Below are 23,723 nucleotides of genomic sequence, written 5' to 3' on the forward strand. Positions count from 1 at the left end.
TTCACGTTTAATCTGGTTTTATTGAAATGATGACAAGGCTTAGGGAAACCTTAGAAAGATTCACAGAAGACGTGACTGGTTTGAAAAGCAGCAAAGCGTTGGTTTCCCTTTTTATAGTTGCAGCATCACACAAGCTTTCCTGGGACATTTAAAAACAATAAATAAAGGTGCAATATCTATAAAGGCAACTTTCAACTAGAAAAGTACCTTTTGTAAAACATCAGGTTGACTGTAAACTACAGGAAAAGAGTATTAAGGCATCGGCTGTATTGCTTTCTGCGGTGAGTTTCTGATTTGTTTGCATTACATTTCACTAGTGACCAGGTCTAAAAGTCCTCGTATATAAAAAAAAAATTGGCTTCAATAAAGCAATTTTTAGTGCAAATCCTAAAGGAAGCCTGTGTGTCTGTTAAAGCTCTATTGCTATCTGTTGAGAAAAAGTGAAACAACCTGTGTTGCTCACAAACACTATAAAAGGTAAAGACATCTGGGCGTATTGGCGGCTAACAGTCTTCTGATTGCTTAGTGCTTGCGGGGGAGCAGCGGAGTTGAAGGTCAGGGCTGATTGGGGGGGGTGTCTCACAGGGCGAGTTCAGCCATGGCGCGCTCCAGGGGGTCGCTGGCCCAGTACTCGTGGTCCCAGCCCAGGAACCAGCCGCTGAAGGTGGGTGGCTCGAAGCCCTGCTTGATCTTGACGATGGGCGTCCGGGGGTCTCTGTTGGCCGGATCTGTCTCAATATATTGGCCCGCTGAGGAGGAAGAGGAGATTCTTTACTAAGCGTCATGGCATTTGAAATGCAGAGCAGAAAAAAGACATGCAAACTGATCAGTGATGTCCAGTATGAGGTAAGTCACTTTGAATACCTTTTGATTATGTAATGTACTATGTTTGAAATGTTTATATTTAATAAGTCGAAATAAGATTAAATTACTTTTGTTTCTACGGAAGCCCTACAATGCAAGTGAGACAAACAGTTCTCTTAATCCATATAAAACTAAATCTCAACTTTGCCTAAAATCTCTGAACAAAACTTTTTGACCATCTTTTGTCAAGTCAAACACAGGAGTGAAGATTATTCAGAATATTTGTTTCACTGCCTTACAGGGCTTCTGTATGTAGTTTTGTTTTGGGCTTGTAGTGCAATGTGAAATGTTCCTGATGTTCTCAATTGAAATGTTAAATGTGTTTTTTTTAATTGGTATAACAAAATCTCAATACTCCTTAAAGGTCCAATGACATGGCCATTTCTACTGATCATAATTCCATTGTTGAGGTCTACTAGAATAGATTTACATTGTTAAATGTTTCAAAATCACATTGGTTTCTCATACAGCATCTCTGTATAGTATGTGTATTCACTCTGTCCTAAATGGCTTGTTAGAGCTCTTGCCCCCCCCTTGGGCCCCCTCCCTATGAGCTCTGATTGGTCAGCTCGCCCACTATGTTCTGATGAGTCCACCACCGTTACAGCGGAACATCAGTGATTATGTGTTACAATGGCGTTTGTTAGCAACCAGAAAATGACACCAGTAATGACAAACGGATGAGAATGCTGCGTGGGGTATGGGTGCCGTGTTGGCGGGACGTTGCGGGGCTCGCTGCTGAAGCGGACAGTGTGAGCTATATTACTGGTGTCGGAACTCAGCCTGAGCACACACACACACACACACACACTCACACACACACACACACACACACACACACACAAANGTGTGTGGGGAACACCACCAATTGGTCCATTTGGTCGTCGTTAGGTCACTTTGACCAGGAAGAAAGAGAAATCTCCAACGAGGCCTTCTGGGGCAGCATAGACAGGTCTTTTCTGTGTTACAGTTTTACTCGGTACAGGGTGTACTTTGAGGGTTTGTGACTCTGCAGACCGTTTGCATGCATACAAAGCTACATAACACACAAGGGGACGGGTAATAAACGGAAAAGCATGACATGGGACCTTTAAACATTCTCAAAAAAGTCAGTTTAGGATGGCAAAGAATTATTTTGAAATGTGTATACATGGAGCCAAGTTTATGTGGCATTTACCTTTTTCTCCTACTTTTTCACAAGTCTAAATGATTTAATCTCCACAGAAGTAAATATATCTTAATAACATAATGTGGAGCTTTTTCCCAGATGTCCTTACCAGACTTCATGGCTTCAGTCTTCTCCTCCTCTTGGGCCTCATTTCCGATCCAGACAAACACCTACAAAAAGGAAGGTTTTAAACACATTGGTGCCTTACATCGTGGTGACTGCTGTTCATTTATGTCTTAGACTGTGAATGCTCTGGTTTCTTTACCTGGTCCCAGGAGTCCAGGATCATGACATCATCGGGGGCGAGGTCCTCTTGGGTCATCTCCCCGGGTACCTCCTCAATCTGAGTCGAAGAGAAGGATGTGTACGATGTTCAATCATTCATTTTGTAAAAACTGTTCAGTGGATTTTCCAAAGTAACTGAGACATTTATTCTGGAAAGGCAAGTTGTTGTTGATTAAAGGAGTCTTTTAGTTGTTTAGCTTACGATGAAGTTTCCAGTCTTGTTGGAGCAGGCGAAGAGTCTGGGTGGGTGAGCGTCCATCTTGTCCTTGAGTCTGGTAGAAGTGCGATATTCTGCCTTTCCTCCCAGAGCCTCCCAGAACTCATCTGTAAAGAAGACGGACACACTTCAGGTTATTATAGTTTTTTATGCTCTCAAATAAACATTTCAGCAGTTAAAGGGCTTATTAACTTATATATTTTTTTAAACCTTTTATGCTCTTTACCTTTTATTTTTTATATTGTCATATTTTATCCAATATGCTCCTTTAGATATCTTTTTACTTATTTTTCCTTATAGCTTTGTGAAGCACCTTGAGATGACGTTTGTCTTTAAAGTGTGCTATATAAATCAAATGTATTATTATTATATATATATATATATATTTGGAACCATCCCTATTTACATTACACAGTTCAATATAAAGCTACAGCTCAGATGTTTTTTAGCTTAGCTTTGCATATGGACAGTAAACCAGGATGAAAAAGCTAGCCTTGCTAAGTCAAAGGGTTAGGAAAATGTCACCTCTAAACCTCGCACATAAACAAGTTGTCTCTCTTCACTTAACATTGTAAAGGGTAAAAAGAACACATTGTATTTTTTGAGCATCTGCTTGACCATTTATAAGCTAACTAATGGTAACTTTTCATTTAGCAGGCTTTCATGACAGCATTATACATCTTCACATCCAACTCTTAGCAAGAAAGCAGATAAGCATATATCCCAAAAATATCAAACTATGTCATTAAAGCTGCGTTATTATATATTTTGTCCACATTAGGGGAGACTAACTAATTATTTGGTCCATTGTTGATTTGAAAATACACGTAAAAAGTGAATCACACTGGTCAAAAGTTACAAAGTTAACATGTAGTTAGTTTGACAAACCAAACGTTTCTTCATACTGGGTGCAATTAGAATAATAACGGTTATAAACTAAAGCTTGAAGAAATAAAATGTTGAAGGAATTTCTGGTTTGTTGTCTTCACAGCCATCGACTGAAGCCAGTCTTTAAAAGCAGGTTGTTTATAAAAAATTGACTCTGTTTTGTTTTAGCCTGAGATTTTCTATTTGAAATCGTGAGCAGAGACTTCAGTTTCTTCTTGAGCTTTGAGAGCAAATCGCAAGATCACTGAAAACATCTAAAGGGCTGATGCAATCAGGTCTGCTTTGTTTTAATATTGATGATCACAAGCTCCTTCTTTACCACAGATACAAAAAGAAAACTATTTAGCTTCACATTGAAGTGCTATTTTAACAGCTTGAGCACAGTTTGTAGCTAGCTAACTGCTGCTGGGTTACAGTTTGACTGAACAGCGTTCATCAGGTTTCCTCACCACTCTCTCCTCCCTCAGACAGCTCGGAGGTGGACACCCCCAGGATGTCACACAACTTCTGGGCTCCCTGCTTCTCCGTGTCGCTGGCACCCACGCCCCCCCACATGAAGCAGCCTCCGGGGGTCACCAGGACAAAGACATCGTTGGAGTTCAGGTTGGATGACGCCACGTCAAGCTGCATGGAAGCAGAGATGTTATAAGTTAATATGTGCTACTTAAACTCTAATGATTATATTTCAAACTGCCAGGGTTCACAGTGTAGTTAAAATATAGTAAAATAGTCAAAAGAGCAATTGCGAGCAATACTGGTGTGAATTAGGCAGCAACCAGACCTTACTGTTTTGTACATTAAAGCTTCAATAGGTTCTTCTACATCAGGGGTGTCAAACTCAAATACAAGTGGGCCAAAATAAAAAAATGTGTACTAGTCAAGGGCCGGACTGGTTCAATGTTTATTGCAGAACTTATTGAAATGAACTTATTGCACATATTAAACCTGGAACTAACAAAGCTTAAATGATTGCCTATAAAAACAACATGAAACATTAAATAATCAGTTGCATTCATTTCTTATGGCTCTATCTGCAGCTTTTCCAGAGTCATTTCTTATGATTACATTTTCCCACAGGCCAAAAACAGCTTCAAAAAAACTATTTCCCTCAAAGAAAAAAACAAACATGCCCTGTTGTCGTGAGAGAAAACGTGCAGAAGGAAACATCCATTAAACTCAGTGTGCTGCTCTGTGATGCTAGCTCAGATACTTGGCATCTCATCTTGGGTGCAAGGTCATCAATGTTTGGGCTCAGGCTCTGAGCTGAGGAAACCCTCAGGATTGAGTGAAGGTGTGCGTGCAATATACCGGCGGGCCAGATCTAATAGTGATTAGAAATTATCCTGAGGGCCGAAAATAAATCCACCACGGACCTGATTTGGCCCCCGGGCCTTGAGTTTGACACATGTGTTCTACATGGTGCAAAATCCACAACCCCAACAAAATAAAACTATTTTAATGCAATAGATATTAAAATGGTCCAGTATTACGCAAATTCAGGAAAGAAGTATTAATGGACAGTTTGAAAAAATGTATATTTGCCTAAATAAAAACTGTCTGTATGTCTATTACAGTATCGTGTAGTCCTGGTAAATGGTAAGAAAGATTATATACAGAATTCTACTACTGAAGTTCAATTCATTTGTAGAATCAAGGGAAGTCTTCTGCAGCCAACAACCTTTGAACACATCATTAAGCATTTTTAATAAGAAAGGATAAATAGAAAAATCCTCAATGGCTTATTATAAGGCATGAAGCATTAGAGAAGAAAGGATGGCCTTACATTTATAATTGATCCTAACTAATAATAAATGCTATGCTAACACCAAAATCATTAACCCTGTCTGTAGCACTCCGTTTTCAGCCCAAGTGTTACAACTGAACAAATACAGAGTAACATTTTATATACAGAAAAATCATTAACTTCATGAAAGAGCTGATTTTTAAGCAAACCCATTTGTTTGGGACTATCTTCGGCTGTGGATTAATACACATTTGGTGCTCCAGTGGGCACAGTGTGTTTGTTCATTATAATGATTGATTTGTTTTTAGCAGTTTTTGGACAACAACGGAGCTCTAGGGCACAGAAGGAAAATATATATCAGAGTTGAACTACACACACAAGATTTAAGTTTGTTTTGGTAGTTTTCGTTATTTGTTATCACTGAGAAAATGATAGAATATAATGGTAAAGTGATATGACGTAAGCTCTCTCTTACCTCCACAGCTCTGGTGTGTCCTGCAGAGTTGGAGCGCACCTGGAAGAGGCGAGTGTCTGCGGGTGCCGACTGACCTTCGTCTCTGGACGTTCCTCCCTTATAGACCACCATGGGCTGTCCTCCAAACAGACTCATCAGGTGGGCCGGCTCTTTCCCCTGCAACACCCTCACCTGGGACACAAAACACAAACTTAACACTCAGGGATGATAGGATTGATTTTACATTAAAACACCTCACCCATTGGGACAATAGGATATCTCTCAAGGTGATGTGATCCTATCTCGTTGTTAAAACATGTTTGCTGCAATCCCGACTCCAAACACTAGAGGGCGGCATTAATCTGAGCCACAAGATGTTGAGAGAGATGACGCAGGTTAGGTCTAATTTCTATTTATTTTGAGTTCCTTTGGTCTGCAGCTGAACACATAATATTTATCAGCTCTTCCTAAACCTGTCATTACATCTAAGTATGCTAACCCTGAGAGAAAAGATAAATAATCATTATTGGGTTTACATATTGTCATACACAGCCGTACACGTCCAAAACACTCTCAGAAGTCGCAACCCTTTGAGCATCCTCTAAGGCAGGGGTTCCCAAAGTGGGGGTCGCGAGACCCCGAGTGGGGGTCGCGAGATGATAAAAAAAAAAAGGAAAATTTTTTTTTTTTTTATAATAATAAAAGAATATATATTATTAATAATCACGTTTGCATAGACATTTTCAGGGGCGGACTAGTCATCTGTATAATTTCCCCGCAACGAGGCGAGTGCGGAAAACTGAAATTAATTCACTAGCACCCCTCCCAATTCAATTACATTTAAAAGTGAATTCAATTACATTTAACTGAATCAAACTTAGTTAACTTTCTGTTGATAAGCTAATTTTATATTCAGGGACATTTGTTTTGCTTCTTTTAAGTTTTGTCGTTTGATGTTTTGCTAGAAAGACACAAGACATTCAACATAGTTCACATGGGGTCTTAAACTCAGGTACTGTATCAGTGTTAGTATAAAATAAACATGCAGCGATACCCAGACCTGTACAGGTGCACTAAAGTAAACATTGAAAAACTGTTCATACAAAAGTGCCAAGACGTGTGCAAGACAGTTGTTAGATAATTTGACAAATGTGACGTGTGCAGATGTTTCCACACTGTATGGAATCACACACTTGATCTTAAAGGATCAAGAATTATTCTGTAAAATAATACAATCAAAAGCTTAGCTAAAGCAAAATATGTGGCTTCATCAATCTAAACGAGGCAAATAAAGTGAATTTTATCCACCGTTCAGTCTTCACACACACACACACACACACACACACACACACACACACACACACACACACACACACACACAGACACACACAGACACACGGAACAGGAACAGGAAGTTGTGCATGCAAAGTAAAGGACTGAAGTGTGAACACAGGAATGAATGAAGGAAGACTCACATGAGGACAGAGCCAGGACTCATTCAAAGCGTACAGATTATTTCCACAGTTATTTCCATACTATATTCTATTATACAAGTTATCTCATGATCTAACACCAGGTCGGAGCAGAGTTTGTAAACAGGGCTGTCATTTGGCGACAGCAGAGGATGGTAAACTCCCACTAACATCCACATTGGAATGTCCTGTTTGTGTTTGACCGAGATGGATTTACTGTTAATCTAATTGAACTCAAAATCCCATTAATCAGGTCTTAAAAGAGCCCTAAAAATGAAACAAAAGCCCTCAAAATCAAAATATTCATATTTTCTGTAAGGTGAGAAAAGAAGCTTCAACTGTCACTGGCTCTGGACTAAGTGTTGAGTCATTGTGAGAGTATGAGAGGAGCAGGGAAGGGAAGCAAAAATACCTGAGTGGTTATAGGAGCACCAACAACCTGATGACACAGAAAAGGTGGGAAACCAAGGAGGACAGAAGCAGCAGCAAAGAGGAAACCATCAGGGAGAGAAACAGTTCAGGATGTAAAGGTGAGAGATGAAGGGACTGAGCTCACTAAGCCAGAGAACAGCAGAGACTTTAATAACATGAGGAACAGCTTTGTAGGGCCATTGTAGTTAATAAAAAGAGGGTTGTACCAAAAGAAATGAAACGTTCCATAGAATAAAGTCAGAAAATTACAAGATACATTTTTTTTTGTAAGACTAGTATTCTACTTTAGCAATAAGTCCTACACAAAATGGGTTGGAAAAAAGTATTCCTGACGAATTGCAATTTCGTTGAGAACATCTCTCATTAGAACCCGCACAAATGTGTATCCCATTATAATCTCATTTGGTTTTCAGTACTCTCTTCTAAATGTGCCCCATTAATCAGAGGGAACATGTCAGATTTTATAATGTACATTTACGATTGTATTTCTCTGACATTGTCTCGGAAAATTACACCCTACCCCTAGCTCCATATTTAATTAAACCTTCAATGGCCCCAATACGTCGTTATATAAATGAATATGAGCTCATGTAAACGTAAAGCCACTAAAGGAACATTGTGTTTCACCTGCACAGGACCACCGCCCAGCTCCTCGTCCAGCTGGGACCCGAGGATCGCACAGGTCCCGATTTCATCCGTACTGGAGTCTGCTCCCAGCCTGAGAGACATTTCATCATTACACTGAGAACAATGAGGCACAGCCTGAGCTACAGTCAAGGTTAAATCTACAGTAAGATCTTGCCTTTTTCAGCTTTAAGTAAACTAGCATCTCTCTTATTCTCACCACATGTAGATGATGTTTCCCTGCCGTCCTCCGAAGCTGTAGTTATAGAGGATGATGTAGCTGTCTCCTCCGTAGAACTGCCCGTGTGTGGCCGGGTCCACTTCCGCCTTGTCAGACCCCTCAATACGCCAGATCTGTCAAGAAAAACAAGTTTAGGGACAATTACATTTGTATCAAATGTACTTCATGGTAAATGGACTGCATTTGTAAAGTGCTTCTCCAGTCTTTACGACTTCTTAAAGTGCTTTTACAAATAAGTCCGTTTTTACCCATTCACACATATATTCAGAGAGGCTGCCATACAAGGTGCCATCTTCTAAAGGAAGCTAACATTCACACAGCTTCGTTTCATGCCATCGGAAGAAAACTGGGGTTAAGTATCTAAGCGGGCAATGGTTTCAACGGTCATTACGGCAGTACAAGGTATAACAGACCCTCCGCCCTCTCACCTTTTTCTCTCCGTCACCGTTGTCCACCATGCCGTGCTGGGCGGCCATGGCGGGAGAGTCGTGCAGACTGGCTTCGTCGAAGTCCACCTTCTCGATCCTGGCAATGCTGTTGGCGATGTAGCCGACGCCCAGGCCCTCCGTCTGGTCCCTGTCCCTCCAGTTCTTGAAGAACTGCTTGAAGAGCGGCGTCTCACCCATCTCTGGCAGGATCTGCACCTGAGTGTGTTTGGGGTAACCCATCTTCTTGATGAACTCGTCCGCTGCTTTCATGGCCTCCTTTCGCTCGTCCATGTTGGCGTCTTTGCCTGGGAGGAAGAGAAAAGATGGCAGTGACAAGGATATCAAACTTAAACATACTGACCGTCATCAAGAATACTTTCTGATTTGCATGATGATCTAACTGTGGATGTGACTCATATGACTAGACTAGCCAACAGTCTCCTGACTAGCTTAATAGTTAGCTTCCAGGCAGGATAGTGGTACCAATCTTATTACCTAACGCTTAGCAAGAAAGCTAATTAGAGTGTTGTCTGAATATCAAATGACTCTTTGTATTCTTCTTGAGGTTATTGATATATTAGTAGAAAGGGTTTATATAAACAAATATAAGGGGATGCCAGTGCAGCCTCCTGCCCTCACCTTTCCAGACGAAGATCTTGCCGTTAGAGCCGTGGTCCAGAATGAAGCAGTCTCCGGACTCCAGCGCACTCTGAGCGAAAGGGTTCTCTGCTGCCACCAGGGCGATGGTCATCCCTCCGCTGGCATTGGACACCTGCAGGAAGAGGGGTGGAACAAGAGAGGTGGTTATCGGTGTTGGCTTTTAATTTCTCACTGAAAGTACCCAGAATTTGAAATCAAGATTGGTTAAGAATCAGAATCAAGGAAATGTGTATTTGATTAACTTTTTGTTTCCTGCTCCCTGTTCACTATACTGTAGTTAATGGTACAAATTGGCGTCTTCTTGCTGCAATAAGGACTTGATAATTGAATACGTACAAACTGCAAACTAAGGGTGCTTTAGTAAAAACAAAAGACAATAAATGGTGATTTGCTTTCAATCAAACTTTAACATTAGATTTTCCGTTGTTTTGTATAACTGTTTTATTTTATTTGTGCACAATCACTATATCTGTACAAACAGCGGAGAACATTTTAATTATCCTGCAACGTAAAAGTATTTCCTCCCGATGTTATTTATTGTGTTTCTTTTTTAATTAAAAGTAAGATTCACAGAGTTGCATTTTAAATTGAAACGGAAAAGAATAAGCCCTTCACAATATATTAAAGGAAAAGAGATAGCGTGTGTGTTCGGGGGGGGGGTCACCTTGTAGAGTTTGGCCCTCTTCCTGTTTGAAGCGTCGGCCTTGATGTCATCAGAGGCTCCTGGAGGCAGCTCTGGTTTGGGCCCCAACACCTGAGGACGGCAGCGGGCAGTTTAACACAGAACTCAGCTTTTATACTGTATATTTTCTCATGATTCGCTCTTCTCACCTCCAACATCTTCTCCTTCTCCACCCCCTCATCACATACGTAGACCCGGGCCCTCCCATTGCGCTCGTTGTCACGGATACCCTTGGCGACCTGCGTGGCCTTCAGCTTCTCGAAGCGGTTGCTCTGGGAGCCGCACCACTGGTAGATCTCCTGCAGAAGAGGAGCAGATGCAAGGAAGGTCAATAAAGTGGAACCAGAATAAAGAATACCCATAATGCTTTGCTTCTATTTGCTCAACACAACATGTTGGCAATGCACTGTATGTCTACTCTCAGTCCAGTAATTATATTTAATAATGATTTGCTTCAGAGTGACTCACAGCCCCGAGGTCCAGGATGAAGCAGTCTCCCTGGTTGAAGCTGTCCCAGCTGACCGCCACCTCGGTTGCCCGGACGACACGGCGGCCTTTGACCTGGAGCACCCGCTGCATGACCATCTCGTTCGTGACCACGTGCTTGAACCCAGAAGCCGCGCCCCCTTTCTGAAAGGTAAGAGATGTATTTTCAAGAGAAAATACCAGCCTTTTAGAAAAGAGGACCATTAACATAATACCAAAGTAATATTAATGATACAGTAATGGCAAATTAAAAAATATATCAAAACAATATATATATATAGGTGTAAACCATGTGTAAAAGGTAAAGTGACAATATTTTGTTTATAGAATAATTATCTAAAATTATTACAATTAATAAAAGTTCATACTACCTTAACAAAACAAATAAAAATGTAAGAATTGTTTATAGATTAACAAAATAATGGTATCAGAGAAGAGTGTATCCTACACGTTCGTAGGTTTAAAACAAAAGCAAAAACTATCAACATGACGTTACCATGTATTTGAGTCCAGACTTGAAGTAGCCAAGAAAGGTTTTGGACTCGTGTCCCTGCACCTCGCGGTACTGGATGGGCGACCCCTTCAGGGCGTCGTCCATTTGGACCGTAAAGATGGCCGCCGAGCCGCTCTCATCCTGGGTGCAGGAGTCACCTGCACCAGAGGAACAACAGATGTTTTCTATATTAACCATGTTATCTCAGCACTCATACTGTAACTCTACCCATAGTCTAATTTTGTGTTTGATGAGGTCCTTCTCCAAATGAGTCACATATTTATACATGCAACAAAGGTGTTTGCGTTCAGCAGCATCGGGGTGGGTTACATCACATCCTGTTTGTTGATAAAAGCTTTGTAATGATCAGTCCAATTGACAAAAAAGACATGAAATCAATATAAAAAAGGCACGACTCAGCTACTTTAGTACCCCAACACATTTGAGTACTTCTTCAACCTCTGAGTATTTGTGTGTGTGTGCTAATGGTCTAGAAAAAAAGCCTTGTACTGAAATGAAAACATCATGTGCACTACATTAGGTTTGAGATCGTTGACAAAGTGTTTGCCATGTAAGCCTTTCAAGTACAATCACAGCGCACATCTGTTCCAGGAAATAAGGCCTGTCACAGTTTCAGATGCTGATCAAATCAAGCAGGATGAGACGCAGCAGAAACATAAAACACAACAGCAGCAGTGAACACAGATCTGCCTGTTGACGTACAGTGTCATCTGTTATTTACAAATGTAAGGACAGAAGGCTTTTCGCTTCTCATCCACAGAGCAGAACAAATGGTCTGATAGGGAATTTAGAAATGCTTAAATAATTGAGTTCATTTTTTCTTTCAATGTGTTGTATCTGTAGAAACGTTTTCTACGGATATCCTAAGGGGACAAGAGAAAACAATAAGCTAATGTCCACTCCTGGATAATAAATGAACATATTTTAAAAGTGGATATTCCCTTCTGCTTATTTCTCTCTGATCATAATATCTGTCTTCCTGTTCTCACCCAGCCAGAAGTGCAGGTCGTACTGCAGAGTCCCGGAGCGTTGCTTGATGGTGTTGAGGAGGAGGTAGGCGTCTCCGGTGTAAAATCCCCCGTACAGCTTTTCGGGAACGGGAACCAGGTTGAAGTTCTCCACCCTCCACACCTGGAGGCCCGCATTCTTCCCGGCGCGATCGAACTCTGGGTGCTCTACCATGTTGCCTGCTGGGAAATCACACCGCTCAGATTTAGCTTCTACACTCTCCTCAACATGCAGCGGTCAAATACTGCAGAGATAAGAGCCATAGAAAATAACCTTTTATAAGTAAGACTAGAAAAAACCCTATGTGTGAGATGTCTGTTTTGGAAAGCCACTCCCTTTTAAGGCTGAGGTGTTGCAATGGATACAACGATAAAGTTTATGGTTATAGTTAGATATTAATGGTACAGCAGGGTGAGTCACCGACCAGGGTGTTTCCTCATGTGAGCAGGAAGAGGAAATTCTGACTCAGGCGTAGTCATAACTGGCAAAAGAAATCTGTGTGTGAAAATATATGTATACAGTATATTGGAAAATATGTATACAACTCGACATTTCTGCTCTGTTTTTACTTCAAGCATGCAATCACAAAACAGTACATGGGGTTGGAGATAAGAAAAATAAATCTGCTATCACCGTAATCTTGATTTCGTTTTTTTATCCATGTCTCTAAGGTCTCATAGTATATACAGTAAAGCCCTAATAGACTCTTCAGCAGTCCGACAGCTGTCTCATCCCAGTCCGAACACCTCCTGAATCCATGCACACACATACCATACACTTCAGTCGGGAGTTGAGCAGGAACCAGAACCACAGTTAATGAATGAACAACGATGTAATCAGCTGATTCTGTTGGACATGTTTCACAAATTCAAAGGACCGATTATATTTAAGTTTCTGCTTTTGATGCTGCACAGTCTTAAATTGTTTATGTATATATTTTCTTAAAGGGGTCCTATTATTCTTTATGGGGTTTTCCCTCTCCTGTAGTGTGTTACAGGTTTTTGTGCATGTAATTGGTCTGTAAAGGCTAAAATCACAAAGTCACTATGTAACACGCACGTTTCTATTGGTTAGTGCTTCACAACAAACTGTACGTGAAGCTAAGGGGCGGTACATCTCAAAGCGGTTGACCTATCACAACCGACCCAGACAGCTAACCAATCAGAGCAGCCTGGACTCTGGTTTCAGACAGAGGGTTAAAAGAGGTGCTGCAGCACAGGCAGTATGAGAAAAACAAAGAGCTTTTTGAACATTAAAGTATGGAGACATGTCACAGTAGAGGAACAAAATACAAATAAGAACCTGAAAATGAGCAGAATAGGCCCCTTTTATTAAAAACGGCATCCCAAAGGAAGTTTCAGTGGTTTGGCAAAGTTTTAAAAATGTACATGTACTTATTAGATTACTCTTTAACGATACAATAATTTCATTCTTTAACAATAAACTCTAACTTACAAAGTGCCTTTAACTTGCAGAGAGAGCGCAAACGCCTCTCTGAATCGAGCTCTGTTCTCAATTTAGAGCCTGACCTCTCTGAAAAGGACTCCTTTGAGCTTTTATGGTGCGTTTCTACTTTATCTTGCTAATTTAATCCAATTATGTTCTTATACGACATTCAAGGCCTCAGTGTCCACCTTAAAAACCTGTCCAGGTGCAGATACTTACCAAAAGAATAAAACTGGAGGTCATGTAGTTCAAAATGAACACAGAATGTAGTTTTCCACAGGAACGCTGCCCCTCAATTTGCACGACTAACAAGAATCTCCCATTCTTTTAGGCGGCAGTCTGCCCACAAGCACGGCAGGAATCTGATCGTGATCCTGGAAGTGGAAAGTGGATCCAAATTCAAGTAACAAGACCAACAATTTTGGGGTTCCTATTTCCCCTGTTTCTGCTCTCCTTTTATGTAACAGCCAGACGCTCTGAGCAGAACTTTGAAGGAATGTTTCAGCATGGAAAAGTAAAGTGGATGATTGTGGAAAAGAACCATTTTCAGTTAACTTTAGAGGTTTTTATCCTGGTGTCAGCACATGTGGCTTATTTGGATATATCTGACATTGTAAGGAAAGGAAGGAATATATTCAGGCGTCTGATAATGAAACATTTGACTAATTCCTTTATAAAAATTGCAATTATGTAGACAACAACACAGGAATAGTAGCCAAAACGGCGGGTTAACCTGGAGTCATACCAGGTCAGGAGCCGTCTGAACTTCCATGACACTGAGCGCCTGTGTTGTGAGACTTCTGGGCGATTTCACTGGGAACATTATTGACGGAAGATGTGACATTTTCCTACAGTGGCTCTAAAGTAATTTAATGTCTTATGAAAATTAGATTCCACCAATATTCCGTCAAAATAGGGTACTGTGGTGGACAGATGCACAAACAGACTCCTTCTTTCAGTCCTTCAACCGCTGTCTCCAAAAGGTCTTTCGCATTATTTGAGCGTACACAAAAATCTGTTGGTTTCCAAGTCTTTCATAGTGTTTAAAAGTAGGCATGTTTCTCCTTTTCAACCAAAAATGTGGGAATGGCTTTAGGGCAATAATATCTCAAACCCACCCTTGAAAACGGTTGGATAATTGTAAGGAGGTAACCATAACAGACAAGAGACCACATTTCACAAACTGTATTGAAAACCCCAATGTATATGGACATTACAAAAGCACTGTATTTATGTCAAATAATGCTCCTAACCTGAATAATATCGGCATATCCCGACATATTAGACCATGCATTGCAGTTTTTTTTTACAAGAGACGTGTTTATCAAAGAGCAATCAAAGAAAGTTCCTGTGGATGTCTTCCATCCAGTGATTGCACAAAGTGGACTGATATTTAATAAGATAAAAAGTCTGTCATTTAGTGGAACTGATTCATGATATCTCGGCACAGATGTCTGCTACAAGGCGCCCAGTTATCGTTATTAAGTTAGAGGAACAGCTCAAGTTTGTAGAAAAATACTTTTATCCCCAGATAGTCCCATGAGAAGATTGATATCACTAATTTGTTGGTTACCAAAGAGCTACAACGAGGAACTAATTAGCCTAGCTTAGCATACAAAACAAAAGAGCAGAAATAGGACACACTGCTACTTCCTAAAAGCAGCAGGGAACAAAACAGAAGAATACAATAACATTTTATGATTTATGTTTCCAAAAAACTGGTAATAAATAAACAATTTCTGCTTTAGATGATATACAGCCATTCATTAACTTAAAGTGACACACCCAGAGATATGAAAACAGCTTGTGGGCAAAATGTGAGCCGAGCTTGGGGATCGTCATTATTACAGGCATGAAGTTTAATTGGATACCAAGTCCCTGAAGGCAACATATCAGAATCAGAAACGGGTTTATTGCCAGGTAGGTTCACACATACGAGGAATTTGACTTTATGTCGTGGTGCATACATAAAATATAAAACAAAGAATTTCCATATAAAACAAAAAATCGAATATAAAACAAAAAATCTTTAAGGACACTGTAATAAAATATAGTTAAATAGCAATACAAATAAATCAGTAATTTACAGCAAAATAGAATGTAATGAATTATAGAATATAAAATATGAAATAAGAATATGTGCAGTAAGCATTATTGAACATTGTGTGCATTAATGTAATGCATTTAGAGATTACGTTGTGGCTGAGGTAAGTGTCAGTGGGGGGGCCGGGCCTTGTTTAAGAGGCCGGTAGCTGAGGGGAAGAAACTAAGGCATTAGGGGATATTAAAGGCTACTGGTTTACATTTCATGACAAATGTACCCATTCATGTCTCTTACTTCAACAGCGGCCAACACATACTCATTTTACCGAAATGATACCTTCTTCTTCTGAAGGCTTTTTAGTTTCTATAGAAGTTTGACTGCCTTTGACTGTGATCTTCCCCTGTAACGGAGAGAAAGGTTTCATCTGTCGCCTCACATCAGAGCTGTTTTCTCCCACACTTTGATACTGCATGTCACATCAGAAGGGATACTGAGCGTCTGATTCACCTCAGACTTTTGAAAACTCAAAGCCAGTATTACAAAATGTGATAACAGCTGTGACAAAAGGTGCAGAACAAAAATAAATCTTACAAGAATGTGGGAGAAGGTTAGAGAATTAGATCTAAAAAATGTACGAATAAGAAGCTGACTTAAACTATGTTTTTGCTAGTTCCCCGTTGGATTAAGTGACTCAGGGAGGGGTGGTTTGACTCAACACGCACGCAGCTTAAGCCAAAATAGAACAGGTCACATGACTGTTGGAGAGTGCTTCTCTTCAGGCGTGCTGGGAAAAACATATGGTGTCTGCAGGCCCGCTCTGCAGAGCCGGAGGGATTAATCGAGTTTTTGCACCCCCGCTGCAGGCTCTTTGCACCCCGCCCTTGCCTCCAAATAATCATAGAGTGTGTCTGTCATTCCAACCTCAGCTATGTGGCCCCCTCCCCCATATTTACCAGCCTTTCTTTTGTGTCTGCCTTCCCCTTGAGGCCTCAGAACTCGATCCTCTGTGCAGAAAGCACAAGTGGAGTCAGATTATTTATTATTTCGTCTCATGTGATTTGTCTGCTGGTGTCCAACTTCAAAAACAAGACCATAATAGTTTTTAATCTAAGTTTCTGGGTAAAAATAAAAATAAGGAATTCCTCTTTCAGAAAGGATTCTCGATGACTCATTTTCTCCTCTCTGCAGGGAGCAGCTGTCCTGCAGATCTGAACTGATCTCACTCCGCTTCCCTCTCCTCTGTTTGCACAGTGTAAGACAAAGACAATCAAAATGGCTGTTTATGACTAGGAGTAAATAACCAAGCTCATATATGGATGGTTATTAAAGGATATGAGAGGGAACCATCTATCTCAAACCAGTTTTATTGCAGAATTAATCATAGCATGTACACTCAAATGGCCTAGATTGCAAAGCAGCTAGAAGATACCATGTGTGTTTTATTTCAGAGGTGTGGCCCTTTTGTACATCAATATGGAACATAAAGAAATCAATGGGGAAATGCTGAAATGCTTTGTCTTTCAAATACTTTTTGAACAAGTTATGTTCTCTGTTGCTAACTTCTTCTCTTCTAATGTTGTTTTAAAAGAGATTTTGAAAGTTGCGCTCTAAATTAGAGGATATTAAAGGCGCTAACAAATCTGGATTTCACTCTACTGCTTTGAAAAAACGTTCATTGATGATAAAGGGAATATAATCGACCTAATAAAAGATATAGAGTTCATTTATAGAGGAGGGAGAAACGTCAGAGAGCCGATTTGCCTTTAATATTTCCTTACATCATTTCATTTCATTTCAAACCTTTATTTAACCAGGTGAATCACATTGAGATCATCAATTTCTTTTTCAAGGGAGACCGGCTGCAGTAGGTTACACATCAAGACAGAAAAACAGAAAACAGAAAAAAAAAGGACATTTTAAGATTTTGCATACCTAACGACATTTACAGGTACCAACAGTATCAGATTGCATTGCATCTATCCGAGCTTTAAAAACAGGCAGTGGAACCAAATTGCTCAGTTTCCATTCTTTTTGCAGACGGTTCCAAGCAAGAGGAGCTGCGCTCATAAAAGCTTTTTTCCCTAAGTCAGTCCTAGCACTTGGCACATGTAACCACATCATGAGATCTCAGGCAATAGCTACCTGCAACTCTCTGTGTGATCAGAGAGCAGATATAAGATGGTAGTTTACCCAACATGGCTTTGTAGATGAACATGTACCAGTGACTGAGCCTCCGTACATTAAGTGATGGCAAACCTGCCCTGGCATACAGGGTACAGTGATGAGTAAGTGCTTTGCAATTTGTAACAAATCTCAGTGCACTGTGATAAGCAGCATCTAACTTGTTCAGGTAATAGGCAGGTGCATTCATATAAACCAGATCACCATAGTCCAGCACAGGTAAAAAGGTCACAGAGAATAGCCTTTTCCTGGCCTCAAGCGAGAAACAGGACTTGTTTCTGAAAAAGAAACCTAGCTTCACCCTCAGCTTTCTAAGCAGATTATTGTCCTGAAGTTTAAAAGAGATAATAAACAGTTTGTATTATTTGGCTGTTTTGCCCCACTATTTTGCGTTTTTTTGGTCACGGCGGTGTCTGTCATAGTTTCCTCTTAGATTGATGCTTACGATCTGGCACCTGGTTGCCAAGCTTTGTTCAGACTTTGACACTGAGAAACGACCCAGACAGAGTAGAATGAAATTGAATAAAGAAAATCCAGTCAGAAGGCTGCTGGGTCTCTGCAAATACAGATACACACTTCCAGTGGGTCATTAGTGATGATGTAAGGGGTCATTTGTGTATGAGTTAACATTGATTTTCAGGAAAATCCCTGCATGTCACTTTAAGGCTTGAAGAAAGAAATATTTGAGATTTGTGAATGCCCCACCCAACAATCATGTAGCTGTTTCCTTCATATTATTCATATGAGCATTTTCTGGTTGCCACCCCAATGCTTAACAGATATGGTTAGGTTAGGTTAGGTTTACTGAAACTTTGCGGGTAACGTAAGGGAACGGCTGCCTCCATTGTTCGAAAAATCTGTCATTACAAAGTTAGGATGTGCTTTACGTTGAAATACAGTAATGTAAATGCTAGAACAATGGTACATATAGTATGATATAGGTTCCCCATTTTTAAACTGGAAATGTTCTGAACTCCAAATCACCAAATCAATTTTTACTGAGCGTGTAAGGACACATTCCCACCGACTTCCTAGGGAAGGGTTTGTTTGTCATGCTAGCTCATACTTGCCAACCTTGGGAGTGAGCAGAGGGTAGAGTTGTTGATTATTGTTCTGTTTTCTGTGACTAACTGCCTCACCCTCTCAGAATGTCAGTTGCACGCGCTACTAAAGAGACGCGCTACCATTGAAACTAAACAATGTATTAAAGTCCGAGTGGAAACAGTCCTGAGTAAATCGGATTTAGTCAGAAATCGGGAGAAATATGACCCCGGGAGGAAACCGGGAGAGGGCAATGAAATCGGGAGTCTCCCGCGATAATCGGGAGGGTTAGGGTTAGGGACCGTTAGCCCATTGCTACTGAGAGCGGGCAGTTAATATGAGTGCAAAACCACGAGAGGATGCTTGTCAAGAGATGTAAATATAACATCTGTTTACAGTAAAATACTTAAAGCTAATGACGCTGTGATGGGAGGAAAGGACACTAAATTTAGATGTGTGTTGCCAGTGGATGAAAACAAATATCTGCTAGAAACCTTTTGGTGAGATCAAAAACAGTGTCTCTGTGTTTTTTTTTATAGTTTTTAACCTGATTCAAGACCTACACTTGAATATGGAGAATATATCCACATACAAACATCCACACCATCCAGCTGTCCTGCAATCTTAGACAGAACGATGCAAACAGCTGTTATTAGAGTCTTGTGTTCAGGATCCCCAAATCTCTGTCCAGCTGATCCGACACAGCGCTTCCTGATTGGCTGACAAAACTCTGTCTTTATCTCTCACACATACACTAGTCTACACTGTCTGACGCACGTATAACCACATGTTGCAGGATGCTATGATTAATTTCCTCAGTTCCTCTATTTGGTGGTGGGTTTCTATGGCAACCACAGCTATCCTTAAATAAAGATGAGCAAACAGCTGCTGAGGAAACTTCACAGGTTTTATACTCAGAAGCTCAAACAAGTGACTTTTTGTCATGTAATGCAGCATAATAACATGTTTATGTTGCTTTGGGTTCACCGTCATGGCAAGGTGACGTCACTTTCAGGAAGAATGTGCAGTTAAAGCCCACTCAACATTTGTAATCATCATCCAGGTTTTCCACTGCTGTCCATATATGGAGGCAACTGCATTGCACTTTTAACAATAAAAGCAGGGTTTACACTACTTTAAGTGGGCTTGACAAACATGTTAAAGTAAACCCTTTGTAAAGCCAAAATGAAGTAATGTACTCCCTTTCCTTCCCCCTCTCAAATCTTTGTTCCGGCCTACGTGGAAATTAACGGTTTTATAATGCTGTAATCAAGGCATTAAATCAGCGTCCTGCAATCTGTGCTTAACAGGGTATATAGTTTCGTGGAAGTAAGAGGGCTTAAACGTACCTGAAAAGTGTGGATTGTGATCGGTTTGGACCTGAGAGAGCCGCGGTGAGCGCTTCTAGCTGCAGCGGGAGCAGAGAGGCGTCGAGTCGGCGGACTGCGGAGCGATGAGCTGCTGTTTATGCCTCTGGCCCGGGACACTCCCCGTTATGACCCTCCCCTGCACCGCCCGCTGTAGAGGGGCGGCCCATACTGTACATGCACACGTGTGACTTTATCAATCTAAATAAATCATTTTTGTCCAGCAATCTATCGAGACTATGAATAATAAGCTTGTCTGCAATGACTTTACTTCATCCGTCATAAAGGTGAGGGTTTTGCTCTTTGAATCGGATTACAGAGTCCATGGTTTTTTCGACATATGTTAATAGGTTATACATTCACTCAACTTCCTTTTGCTCTAGTGATGCCAAACCATTACCCAATAAAACAATTGAAAAATATTTGATTTTGATTTTTTTTGCAGGGGTTGTCAGACGGGTCTGCACTTCCGGTTTTCAACAGAGTACATCTTTGCCCAACACTGCCCCTACCTGGTGTACTACTGATGCATAGAAGATTACTGCACCCACTAAACGACAGATGCTGACTGGGCACACCTTGTTCCTTCTTTACAGTGTGGTTAACACACTTACTGTAATGGAGAATGTGCATAATCATTGTTTTTCAACTTAGGGTCAAAGGTACAAAGGCACTCCTTGGTGTGTAAGATTTACATGTTTTTTTTTGAAAAAGCGTACTTTATCTATTAAGTAGAGGTGCTAGCTATAGGTGGTGACTACTGCAGGTGTTCAATTGTAAAGGAAACACTGGAGCAAGTTATGTTTTCATCCTGTTAATATTCCATCTTTTCCATTGTTCATTTATGTGATTAACTCAGGCAGAGTGCACTATAGTGTTAGCAAACACAGCCCCTGACATAATTTATTAGTTTGTATCGTACAATTCCATCAATACACATAAAGGATAAAAGAGAAATCAGATGTCCATGTCAAAATGCTATGAAATCTTAGGCTTTTTACCCTGTTGAACTTTTTATTTTGTCTGTCTTGTTGATCGGCCTTCTGTGACACTACTCCCCCTAAGAATATCATTTATTTGTATTAAGATGTCTGAAAATGTAGGAGCCCTGCCCGCAGTCATTGAGGACACCGACTGGTGTTGGCCAACATTACAGAAAGTAGCATAAAGTTATTTTCACCCTTTTAATTGGGCTCCTTCCGTGACATAATGACATCATGTAACACTTAAGCTGCTATTGGCTAGCTCCTATTGTCGTGAAAACTCTAAGCGGTTGATCAATCACAACAGAGACAGCCAGCTAACGAATCAGGCTCTGGTTTCAAAGAGGTGCTGCAGCACAGGCCGCATGTGAACAGTAAAGAGCTTTTTGAAAACTAAAGCATGTAAACATGTCGCGGTAGAGGAACAAAATACAAATATGAAACCTGAAAATGAGCACAATAGGGCGCCATTAACATAATGACCTGTATCTTACTGTAAACCCACATTTTCAAATCTTGGTTGCCCTCTGGTGGACAAAAGACACAGTGACAGTAACAGTGGGTCATTTGTGTTCATCTTTACTGACATACTTACTGGACAATTATGAGACCATGTAGCATTATAAGCTTACATAACTTAGCATGACAATTGATTTAAATAATGTAAAACATAGTCTCACTTTTCCTCTTTTTCCTTCTTTTGATAACATTAAACATAATGAATGTATGCTATGGTAACGACGCAGTTGTAAAGTGATTGACAATATAATGATATAATACGATAATATGTTCTATTAGGGCAATAGAAACAATTATGTTCTGTCTTTGGTGACAATATGTTGACAACAGATTCATGGAAAACACATGTTGCCCTGCATTAACAGATGCTATAAAAACAAATGAGTGTCTCTGATGTGCATTGTCTCGTCAACTTTCTAAATTTAGCAGCTGCACACATTGAAAGGCTCCAGTCATGGATGAAAACATCGCAACAAAAAAGTCTTGTTTTTGTGCCGTGCTGTTTCGGACAGTAACAGAAGCTGCATTCAGCCTGACAGGAAGTCCAGCCTCAACAGGCAGAGCAGGACACTGGAGACGGGGGACATGAGGTGGACAGATCAACCAAATCACAAGGAAACATGTTTTCCCACGAACCCCGACTGGTGGCCCAATAGTTTTAAAGGTCCCCTATTATATTGTTTTCCATCAATATATTATAGGTCTCAGATATGAAACATGTCTCTAAAGTGTTTGTCTGAAACACCAAACAGATCATTGCAGCATCCCATAATCCCCTCTGTTTCAGCCCTGTTTCAAAAGTGCTGATTCTCTGTCTGTTACTTTAGATGAAAATAAGGAGCCACTCCCCACGCCCCTCTGAGAGATATTTGGTTACAAAGAACACAATAGGCGCGTTCACACCGCAGTACTTTTCCCACTTTAGTTCTGATATAGTTCCGAAATGTCGCGTTCACACCAAAAAGAGCCGGAACTAAAATTAGTTCATCAGAACCTTTTTTACCCCCTTTTCAGTCCCTGCTAGAGAGCAGGGACTTTCGTGGGAGAAAAAGGCTTTTTCTCCCACGAAAGTCCCTGCTCTCTAGCAGGGACTGAAAAGGGGGTAAAAAAGGTTCTGATGAACTAATTTTAGTTCCGGCTCTTTTTGGTGTGNCCAAGTACCTTTGTGTTCAGGGAAGCAACGTGCCAAGCGAGAGAGTGTTCAGTTCAGCAGGTGATATCCTACGCTGTGAAAGGGCCCGTTTGGATCCAGAGAGCAGATATGAAAAAAAAAGAAAAAAAAACTGAACTGTGATGGGATTTGTTTTCTTTCATCAGGCACAGTGTTTCCGCCAGGCCAGGGCTGAGAGGGCATCCACCCCGAAAAGGGGGGTGCTTGAATTTTGACTTGAGCAGTCCCTTATAGATACTGTCTTTTCACGTTAGTGAGCCGGATCATTTGGCTCGGCTCTCTTAAAGCGCCGGCTGTTTCGGCTCCCAAACGGCTCTTCATGTTACTACAGTTTACCACGGAGCCTCAGTTTTGCGAGGCTCTGGCGCTCGTAGCTCACGCGCGTGCGCCACTAAAACCCCCCTCGCTCATCGCGTCTAAATCGCGCACGTTCCATGTTGTCCTGTAGCAGGCACCAACGATGCCGGGGAAACGATCTTCAATACTCCGAAAAGAATCCCACCAGAATCCTTTGCCCCTCCAACAGAGGGATGTCCTTGTCCTTTTCGTTATTTCAAGCGATAAAAACTCTCGATCTTCTCTAGAATTATTAATATTTTTGGACGCCCTCGGCTCGAGTTCAGGGCATCCTGAGCTGAATTGCGTCAAATGACGACAAGACGCCCCCCTGACGGAAACGCTGATCAGGCAAATGTTGATTTTAATGATGCAGAGATCTCATGATCCGTTATGTGTTCTCTGGTCAATCGAATCTCAGGTTGAATATTGATTATACCGGTGCCATTTTCTTTTTGCATTGACAAG

General features: G+C 40.8%; 2 protein-coding genes across 4 annotated transcripts in view; both read right to left on the reverse strand.

Annotated features, from left to right (window-relative positions):
• On the reverse strand, positions 1-20,351 carry gsna (gelsolin a). 3 transcript variants are annotated; one of them, XM_010773704.1, is made up of 17 exons: positions 20,229-20,351; positions 13,833-13,987; positions 12,149-12,349; positions 11,142-11,296; positions 10,628-10,789; positions 10,309-10,458; positions 10,142-10,231; positions 9,457-9,589; positions 8,818-9,122; positions 8,369-8,502; positions 8,152-8,242; positions 5,642-5,812; positions 3,872-4,046; positions 2,520-2,641; positions 2,298-2,375; positions 2,142-2,202; positions 1-749 (listed from the first exon to the last, which is right to left on the reverse strand). In XM_010773704.1, exons 3-17 carry the CDS (start codon positions 12,339-12,341, stop codon positions 580-582), a joined length of 2,190 nt encoding a protein of 729 aa, XP_010772006.1. In that variant the 5' UTR covers positions 12,342-12,349; positions 13,833-13,987; positions 20,229-20,351; the 3' UTR covers positions 1-579. The 3 variants fall into 3 exon arrangements, with proteins under 3 accessions (XP_010772006.1, XP_010772005.1, XP_010772004.1); XM_010773703.1 differs by lacking the exon at positions 13,833-13,987 and having other exon boundaries at positions 12,149-12,346; XM_010773702.1 differs by lacking the exon at positions 13,833-13,987.
• Positions 15,385-23,723, reverse strand: part of LOC104947661 (serine/threonine-protein phosphatase 2A 55 kDa regulatory subunit B alpha isoform-like) — a 15,187-nt gene continuing 6,848 nt past the window's right edge. Inside the window, exon 6 of the mRNA XM_010773720.1 lies at positions 15,385-15,416. Coding sequence (XP_010772022.1) covers positions 15,385-15,416 — 32 coding nt within the window. The remainder of the gene's footprint in view (positions 15,417-23,723) is intronic.

Source organism: Notothenia coriiceps, unplaced genomic scaffold (genome assembly GCF_000735185.1).
Source record: "Notothenia coriiceps isolate Sejong01 unplaced genomic scaffold, NC01 NC01_scaffold00012899, whole genome shotgun sequence".
Classification (NCBI taxonomy): domain Eukaryota; kingdom Metazoa; phylum Chordata; class Actinopteri; order Perciformes; family Nototheniidae; genus Notothenia; species Notothenia coriiceps.